This window comes from Theobroma cacao, chromosome 10 (genome assembly GCF_000208745.1).
Source record: "Theobroma cacao cultivar B97-61/B2 chromosome 10, Criollo_cocoa_genome_V2, whole genome shotgun sequence".
Lineage (NCBI taxonomy): Eukaryota > Viridiplantae > Streptophyta > Magnoliopsida > Malvales > Malvaceae > Theobroma > Theobroma cacao.
This window is the reverse complement of record NC_030859.1, coordinates 1,014,944-1,025,162: the sequence shown is the minus strand read 5'-3', so window position 1 is coordinate 1,025,162 and position 10,219 is coordinate 1,014,944. Positions and strand designations below refer to the sequence as shown.

Below are 10,219 nucleotides of genomic sequence, written 5' to 3'. Positions count from 1 at the left end.
CTAGTGGCAAAATGACGATTTTGCCCTTAAATATCAAAATTTCTAATTTTACCCCAAATGAACCCTCGAACTCTGAACAATCATTTTTAGTCATTCCTGGAGAATAAAATATTAAATTTCATCTTTAAAATCCTATTTGAACTAGTTCGAGCTTAAATCAACTCAAGTGTGTACCATTAGGGGGCAATATCGTCTTTTAACGATTTCTCCAAATTCCTAAATATGCAAACATTCGATTGAGCATGTAAATGACGTCGTAATTATTTTATAGAACAAGGTTTGACATACTTGATCTTGTTAATTTCACTTTCAAGTAGCAAATCTGAAAATCCTCCTAGTAGCCTAACATTTCAAGAAACACATACATACAAAAATCAAAACTGAATTTGCAACCAGATCCTATAAGGCGACTTTCCGTTGACCATCCTAAGCACTTACAACACGTTTGGTTCGCGGAATAAACAGGCATGGAATAGAATTGCTATTCTATGTAAATAAAATAAAGTGGGAATAGAATAGAATAGTTATTACTTTGTTTGGTATTGTGAATGGAATAGAGTAGGAATTGCTATTATGACTTATTGCAGTGTTTGGTTGGTAGAAATAAGATTGAAATAAGAAAGGAATAGGTGATAAAAAGACAGAAATACCCTTGACCATATTAACAATTATTTTCATAAAAAAATAAAATTATCTTTATTATCATTTAAATACACATTTATCCCAAAAGATAATTATCCATCATAATTATATTTTCTCCCAATTACTAAAAATAATTATAATTTAGTCACATATTTTTATAAATAGATAATTATTTAAAAATATAATTTAATTATATTATATTTTATCCATCATAATCAATTAAATTTGTGTATAGATTTTTTTTTTAGCCAATTTTTCATATATTATGAATCATTTTTTTCTAAAAAAAATGTAAATTATGTCACATCAGTATAACTACATCTCCTTTTAAATATTAGTTGTAAGTTTGTGAGATTCAAATTATTAAACAAATGATGAGGAAACAATATTAAATTTTTTGATCATTTTCAAACTAAAGAAAAAATTTCAATTTTATATCTCTAAATATAACATCAATGTGTATGCAATAGTATATATAAAAGGAAAGTTAATTTCATTAAATTTTCAGCATTTCATATTTCATATTATAAGGAGGGTTGGTCTTGACTAAACTTCTCATTCTTCTCGTTGCCACATATTCCATCTTCTTGTGAAGGCATTTATCTCTGGCATTGTACGTTTAATTCATTAAAATTAAGTTTTCGTCAAGGCAATCAATTTTGATTATATTTATGCACATAGGAATTAATTTGAGCTCTAATATCTATCAAATCTCTATATATATTCTTATCTTAATTTTATTATTTCATCACACCAAGTTATTAATAATAATTAATCATGTTGAAGAATGAAAATGGAAGCCGTCTTATAATAATACATCCATCGCCCAAAAACTGATCAAACAACATTGGAATATGGTCTTGCAGCAGACTTTCTTTTCATTTCATAGGATACTAGCCAGATTGGTGTGGTTATCATGTTCAGATTGCCTTACAAAAAATTCTCCCTTGCAACCATGGACCTAACAAACCCAAATGAAGAAGCTGTCGTTTTCAACTTAACAGCAGCTTCAAAATGAGGGAATGAATTTGAGGCCTTGTATATATATAATCAACAAATAAAAAAAAATCAAACAACAAGTGCCCAAAATTTCAACAACTCAGAAAGAAAATTCATCAAAATCACAACATAAAATCAGCATTTCATATTTCAGATCTACTAACAATAAAAACCCTAGAGTGAGATCTACTAATAACAATCACAATTAATCACAAAATCACAACAATTAAATGGAAATGTTGTTGCCTGAAGGATTTGAAGCAACTACGTCCACTATGGACAGCGGAGAGAGAGGGGCAGACTCACGGGTGAGAGCAAGGGGAAGACCCACAGCTAAAAGAGAGGAAGACGACCAACTGAGAGAGGAGATGAAGACGGAGGAAGGACGGCTGGCTGAGAGAGGAGATGAACATGGGGGAAGGGCAGCTGACAGAGGAGAGGAAGACGGTGGGCTGAGAGAGAATAGGCTTTTCGAGGGAAGGCTGAAACGGCTGAGGAAGATGGGGGAAGGAGGAAGAGAGAGAAAAAAATTACTTTTTATAGGGATAAAGTGGTGATTTTATTAAACAGTTGAGAGTATTTTAGTCAAATTATAATTTAAACTTATTCCCCCGATCACGGAATAGATAATACCGGGGGGGCCGGGTATTAGCCATTCTCACCCCAAAGCCATATTTGAGGAATTTCTATTCCTCCGGAATGCCTATTCTGCCCCCTTATTTGACAACCAAACAAGGGAAACAGAATGACATGGGAATAGAAAGGGAATAGCATAGCTATTCTCCCAACCAAACGCGCTGTTAGGATGTATAGCGACTTCTATTATAATTTAGAAACATTTTTTGGTTAATAAAATAATATTTTATTATTATATATATTTTTGAATTAAACAAAATTTGCAACAAGGTTGAGAATTAAACTTAAATCATAAAATCAGTAAGGATTTTAATTTCAAATAGAAAGATTACACTAATTTCATTCATGAAAATCATATTTAAAATTTTTCATAAATTTTTTATATTTTAATAAAATTTACTAATTTAGGAAATAAATTTATAAAATGTAAATATATATACTTTTAGATATAAAAATATAGTAGAAATCACATATCCAGTATTTTTGAAGTTTACAACAGAATTTATCATATATTACTTAAAATCGAATTTTAAAAGAATTTAAAAAGATTAAAAGAATTTTTTTATTTTTTTTTATTTCTAGAATTTTCAGAATCCAGATGGTCAATTGGGCCACTTTTGTGCACTTGTAACTTTTAACTCGAAAATTTTCGAGTGATAAAATCAATACCAATATGAAGTATTCATATCATACTACAAACCAAAATTTGTTTCAATTAAAAAGAACACAAAATTTCCAAGTTTTGAAAGCCAAAATTCTCAAAATCGTCACAAAAATACCCAAATTTTTTAGTTTTCAGTATCAACGAGCCTACTTTGAGGTTTCAATTCTCTTAACACAAGAAGCTTCTAACCGAGCCATTGATGCCAAATTAAACACCTAATTTCATACTACAAAATCCCTCAAAGAAACGACAAAAAACGTCTCCGGAATATGGAGTTTTGGTGACCCAAAGTCGGGCTGTCAAAACTATTGAAAACCAGATTTCTAATTAATTTCAAAAATTTATATCTTCCTAACCATAAGGCTAAACAAGATGCTACAAAAATCATTGGAAAGATCTTTTCAAGACCTTTCCATTGGTACCCATCATGTCACCGGAAAGTCATCGAAAAAGTGTCGGACTTGAAAAAAAGGTAAGGGGATACAAATAATTCAGAACCTTTTGTGCCCAAATTATGAAAATATAATCCCAAACATACCTTGATCAGTAATTTCTTTCCCCTTTCTCTGTCTTTCTTCTTCCCTAGTATCAAGCTCTTCTGACTGTCTGTTATTTGAGTATGATGAACAAACTAATATGAGTTTCTGTCTATTCTTAAACTAATCTATCCACTAACTTAAACGTGAAATAAGCTTACCCTTAATTCCACTAACTTAAACGTGAGAAATAAACTGACTTTAATTAAACTTCTTTATTTACTAAAAGACTCCTTCTTTTATTTCCTAATTATTAAAGCACCAAAGGTCATAATTACAAATAAATAAAATATTAAAATAATATCTACTTATTATTTTTATAAAACTATAACTTAATAAATTTAAATGTTTTATAATAAATACTTTGTGAGAGGTATTACATGTTGACAATTGATTGTTATCCTTAAAGAGTTCCAAATTTGACATGAACAAAGATTTGATGAGAAGGAAAATAGAGCCACAAGAAAACAATTCACAGGCAAAGGATTTATGAGGGTGGTGTTCCCTTGGACCACAGGAGATGGTTTGGAATAGTTGGGTCGCAGCCAAAAGATTATAATCTTACATAGATTAAACAAAATTCCTATTTGTTTTATAGTGCCTACTTTTGGCTGGTGGATTTTAATCTTACATAAATACATAGATTATAATCTTGCACAAATAAAATAGGAGGTGGTGTTTCTACTTTTGGATGCCTATTGAAGTTTCACATTGACTGAGCATAAAGAAAAAATAGTAATAAGTTATACAAACAATAATAAACATTGAACTATATCAATCAGTTGATGATACACAAGATGAAGAGAAACAGATCACATACTAATTGAAACTGATAATTCTTTCTAGGGAGGAGTTCGTGCAGGAGAAGTTGGGGATTTTACAAGTAGAACAGCAGCTTATGATCTGGATGGCTTGAAGCCATCGATGTTTAGAACACCTGCAACAGAAGGAAATCAGTAAATCTCTTACAAAGAGGTCATACTTTTACTTGAATTTTTAAGAAAATTATGTTTTCTTGTTACTTTGATGCAAGACATTGCTACCTTGTGATTCGATTGTATATGTCTCTCTGGTCTTTGCTTAGTTGGAAATAGCTTGTTTCTGATCAAGCAAAGTTCAGCAACAACTTCGCTCATGTTCATTCGCACGGTTGGCAATTCAGCAGAACAAGTGAGTTCAACTTCATATATTGAATTCAAACACTGAAGAAGTATCTTATTGCTCTGGCTGCTCTCATTGCAATCACTAGTGTTTGCTACTGTTTCTCCTGTGACTCTTTCCTGAAGAAGAATGGGATCAGTCATCTCAACTGCTCGCTCTGGCAAAGCTGTCCTGACAAGGTTGTGAAGGTTCAAACCATCTTTAAACATTTCATCAGTGGGCCTCTTTCCAGTAAAAATCTCCAGCAAAAGGATTCCATAGCTGTAAACATCACCATATGTTGACACTTCACTTCCCAAGCCATATTCTGCAAAACATTTCATCAGAAATAGTGGCTGCAATTGCCTAGTAGACCCCCCTTAAGAAAAATTACAAAATAATAAATTCCTCGTATCCAAGTTATTCTTGTAGCTTTTGAGCTCATATTGCTAAGAAAACATCTAAAGAATGATTAAGAAGTGTACCTGGTGGAGCATAACCAATAGTTCCTCTTAATCCAAGGGTGCTTGACTGGCTTGCAGAGTAATTTTGCGTATCTTCTGAAATGAATTTTACTAAGCCGAAGTCACCAACATGGCCAGTCATTTTATCATCAAGTAGAATATTGCTTGGTTTGAGGTCACAATGAACAATCGATGTTTGATCACAATGATGGTGAAGATAATCCAGAGCACAAGCGACATCAATAGCCACATTCAATCTCTGGTATAAATTTAAGCTTTTCTTTGAGTCTGCCTCAATTTCGATAGATGAATGCAACCAATCCTCTAGGCTTCCATTAGACATGAACTCATAGACCAGCGCCTTAAAATCATTGCCATGGTAGTCAACACCTGAACATGCTGTTAATACTTTGACAAGGTTTCGATGTCTAATTTTCCTCAAGGCCTCACATTCAGCCATGAAACTCCTAGAAGCTTTATGATTCAAAAGGTTTAGCACTTTGATGGCAACAACTATTTCATTCTCTTGGAGAATTCCTTTATACACAGAACCGTAGGCTCCTACACCTATCAAATTGGCTGAAGAGAATCCATCAGTAGCCTTTAGGATGCTCTGGTAGGATAACCTTAAAAGTGAATTTTCAGGAGAAGTTGATGCAGGTTGTTTTCTTCTCTTTCTAAACCAAAAAACGAGGAGAAAGAGGAGTACCAAAGTTACCCCTAAAAGCCCAAAAACAATAGCAATTATTAGTTTTAGTCGACTGCTCGATTTCCTCCTAGACCTTTTCAAGTTACATCCATGCAAATGGAACTCGGGCGTACCACCACAAAGTTTATTGTTTCCCTCGATGGATGTAGCACTTGCATTATTAAAAACTCCACCAGTCGGTACCATGCCTTCGAAATCATTGTAAGAAAGATTCAAATATTGCAATGTAAAGTTCGCAAAGAATTCAGGAATTTCACCAGAGAGATTGTTGTGGGAAATGTCTAAAACTGTAAGACCTCTCAATGAACTGAAGGACGAAGGAATGGTTCCATGGAAGAAATTTTCACTCACCATTAGCTTCTCTAGCCTTACACATACACCTAGACTGCTTGGAAGCACACCTGATAACCTGTTTTGAGAAACAGACAATTGACCTAGATTTTTCAAGTTTCCTACTTCATTAGGAAGTACACCAGTTAAGTAGTTTGAGGATAAGTCAAGGTTCAAGGACAAGGATGAGAGTCCAAGTACTTCAGGGGGTATAGAGCCAGTAAGGTTATTGTTTGAAAGATCCAGTAAAACAAGATTTTCACATTTACTGAGACTGGAAGGAATTGTACCCTTAAGATTATTTTGACTTAATTTCAGCTGAAGCAACATGGTTAAATTTCCAAGAGAAGAGGGAATACTTCCAGAGAAAGAATTATTAGATAGATCGAGCCACTGTACCTTCTGAAGCCTCTGAATAGTAGAAGGAATGGAACCTGACAACTGATTACTTCCTGCCAATAGCATCTCTAAGTTGATGAGATTTCCAATCCCAACTGGAAAGGTTCCTGATATTTCATTGCCGTCTAAAAGGAAAAATATGAGGTTAGTGGACAGATTGCTTATGCAAGTACGTATTACACCTCCGAAGTTGTTGTAGTTTATCTCCAACGCCACTAGGCTGGTGGCATTCATTAAAGAGCAGACAAAGTCCAAGTCATTTACTTCCCCACTTCCAAGGAGGTTGTCGGTAAGGGTAAACCATTCCAACTTATCTAGCTTTTCAAAGGAAGGCAACTTCCCAACAAGTTTGTTGAAGGAAAACTCTAGGTTTATGAGATTTGAAGCATTGGATATCGAAAGAGGGAATGGTCCACTGAATTGGTTTCTACTGACATAAAGGGTTTCAACATATGGTATGGTGATTCCCAAGTCTGTAGGAAGACTACCTTGAAACTGATTTGAACCGATATCAAGTGTTCTAATGTTAGAGAGATTGAAAATTGATGAAGGAACAATACCTGAAAGTGCATTCATTGGCACGGAAAGAACAGTTAGATTTCTCAACTGGCCAAGAGATTCAGGGATAGTCCCACTCAAATCATTAATTGATAGATAAACTATCTCCAGAGACGATAAATTGCCTAAGGAAGGTGGGATACTCCCTGCTAGACTGTTGTTGCTCAAACCTAAATATTTTAGGTTGTACAACAGGCCAAGAACACCAGGTATTTCTCCAACAAGCTGGCAGTGTCCTATGTAAAGGCGTTTGAGCTTAGAACATCCAGATATATTGGAAGGGACTTGACCGCCTAAGGGGTTTTTATCAAGTATTAACTCTTCTAACCTATGCAGGCGACCGATTTCTTGAGGAACTCCATGGCTGAAGCCATTGTTTGAAAGATTCAACACCTTTAGAAAGCTCAAATTTCCGATATATGGTGTTATGATTCCCGTTAGTTTCAGTGATCGCAGTTCCAACTTGGTCACTCTTTGATGTCGGCTGCTGCATGTAACACCATGCCACTGGCAAAAATGAACACTGTCGTTCCACAACCGCATAACGCCAAGCTGATCACCGGCTATCTTGGCCTTGAACTCGAGCAAAGCCTGTCTGTCCGTGTCATTTCCATTGACTACTAACTTTTCCGGACCAATTAAGTAAGGACCTTGTGAATTACAGCACAAGAGCAGTGAAACAGCAAAAATAAGTGCCCAAGGCACCTCCAAGCGCAAGCCTGCTAACCCCATCAAGCAGATGAACTGAGGCATAAGGTTTACTTTTGCCTATAAATGGCACCGGTTGGTTCTGTTGGATATTTGTCTTAGAAAGAAGCTTAACACGGTAGCAACCATGAATTGTTTAGCCGAAAGTTAATAGAAAGAACACGGAAGAATTGTGGGAAAAATTGTGTAAACCAAAGAAAATAACGAGAGCAAGGAGAGACACTGCAAAGTTCTGAGACATAAAAGGTTCATTTCATTAATTTACGGGCCTTTTTATATACATAATGAGTTAATAACTCTTGGTTAATAACCAAAGGTGCGTAACAAGTTCACACAACTAATCCCACATTGGTCCAAGTTTCTTTATGTTGACTGAGTCAGTGGCTATGCCCCATGCAGCCATCAACTCCTTTTACAGCTATAGTCACAAAAAAAAACTCCCTAAAGTAGTTTCATTTTCATTTTAGTTCTTCTTTTTCTTACCATGTTTTTATGCTTAGCCTGTACCCTTGTGGTTGCTTTTACTAGCTAATGTGCTTCCTGTTGACGTGTATTGCTGCATACCTGTAAGCTGGCGTAAGCACGTGTTCAGCACTCTATTTGTATCCCTCACTGCCTTTAGCAGAGTATTCATGAAAACCACTTTATTGGCTGAGCAAAAAAAGATTCAAAGCATAAACTGTAGAACTTTTGAAACTCTTCCATGTCTTCCATTGTCAAAGAGGTAGGCAGTTCCTGGCCAAAAAAAAGATTCAAAATATAAACCGTAGAACTTTTGAAACTCTTCCATGTCTTCTATTGTCAAAGAAGGTAGGCAGTTCCTATCAAATTCTTAAAGTCAGATATAGCCCACAAAGGAAGATATGGCCACATGAAAAGCTCAAGCACATCGACGGTTGCCACTCATGAAGATATGACTATCGATGATCAACTTCAGTTTTCATACATATTGTTGTCAAGTTTCATGACATGCAAGCACAACCACAACCACACGCCTACCAAACAACGAAATTTGAATGCAAAGAATAATTGAAGATTAGAACAAAAAAATATCCAGATGCCAAGAAATCAAATAGATATCTTTTAGTGCCAAGAATATCCAAATGCATGACTTTATGCAACGACACTGCAGTCACATTCACGTACCAAATTAAACTTGCATTCAAAAGGGATGCCTTAGCATTTAATTAGTTGAAAATTATCTCTCCTTTTGGTGTTCAAGGCAAATCTCACTAAAGATCCACATGATGATCTCTCCTTTTAAGTTCCTAATAAAGTTCAGATTCCTGCCTACTTCACTGCTTAGAAGTCAAAGAAAAAAGAAAATCCCCATTGCATATCTAATGATGGAATATCTTCAGAGATTAGCATGGATATTTGCTTTGGGTCAAATAATGACTTCATTGATAGTGAGAGTAAGAAAATGGAAACGAATGTTGAGTGTCAACAGCAACAGATGTTGATAAGGTTTATGACTCTGTCCTCTCAACTGGTTCAATATCTTCTTATACCAAAGAAGAGGCGTTTGATTCTAAGAATTCAGTGGTACAAAGTCTTGATTACAAATATATAAATCTAATTGTGAGGCTGTTTAATTCTCTTCAACAACTCACATACCAAAAATTTAATATAAAATTAAGAAAATCAAGTATATATAATCTAATAGTTGAATCAAACACTACAAAATATCTGAATTTTTCCAATAACCGGACAAATTCTATTGAAAATTGGGTATTATCACAAATAGAATTTCGACTAAGTATTTGACCAAATTAATTGTTTTTTCAAAGAAATTACTGACGGACTATTGATGAAATTTTCAAAGAAGTGCAAGAAGGAAAAAAGAATAGCAGCAACTAATAGCTTCATAAAGACCAGATCAATCACATTGCTTATAGGTTACTTTATTCTAATTTAACCATGGATTTCAAGTGGTATATGGTTGGTATAGATAAAGATTCAACTAACTTGGAAAATCGAAAAAACCTTGACTCAGTCAACTTGTGTCAATATCAATATTCTAATGGTTGGTAGAGAGTCTCATATAAAAAAAAAAAACAATGGTGAATTGAACCTTTAATCTCTTAAATTCATAGCAAGCAATTGGCTTGCTTTAAAGTGACTTATGAGTTTTAAGCTATTTTCATCTCTTCAAAAATTAATGAATTAAATTATTTCTTTTGGGCTTGAAAAGGGCTTGTTAGTAGTCTACAAACCAGCCCAATTACAACACAATGAGACCCAAAAAATTTCCAGTTATTTAGCCTGTCCATGTAGAAATTTTCTTTTTTTTTTTCATTATAAGAATAATAAGAAGATGATACTCTTTCTGTCTCTAAATATTTATCTTTCTTTTAGCTTTCATGAAAATTAAAACAAAAAATTTAATTTCGATGTACTTTAATTAATACATCATTTTGAGATCAATTGGCTT

General features: G+C 34.2%; 1 protein-coding gene across 1 annotated transcript; it reads right to left on the bottom strand.

The window, feature by feature from the left end:
* LOC18585895 (probable LRR receptor-like serine/threonine-protein kinase At3g47570) lies at window positions 4,176-8,012 on the bottom strand. The gene is made up of 3 exons (XM_018128677.1): window positions 5,103-8,012; window positions 4,521-4,945; window positions 4,176-4,414 (listed from the first exon to the last, which is right to left on the bottom strand). Exons 1-3 carry the CDS (start codon window positions 7,828-7,830, stop codon window positions 4,406-4,408), a joined length of 3,162 nt encoding a protein of 1,053 aa, XP_017984166.1. The 5' UTR covers window positions 7,831-8,012; the 3' UTR covers window positions 4,176-4,405.

What these genes read in the sequence shown, in the direction of transcription:
- LOC18585895 (XM_018128677.1), bottom strand. Translation starts at nt 7,830, where the DNA reads ATGCCTCAGTTCATCTGCTTGATGGGGTTAGCAGGCTTGCGCTTGGAG. An exon ending in TATTGGTTATGCTCCACCAG is followed by an intron (nt 4,946 to 5,102) that starts GTACACTTCTTA and finishes AATGTTTTGCAG; the next exon opens with AATATGGCTTGGGAAGTGAA.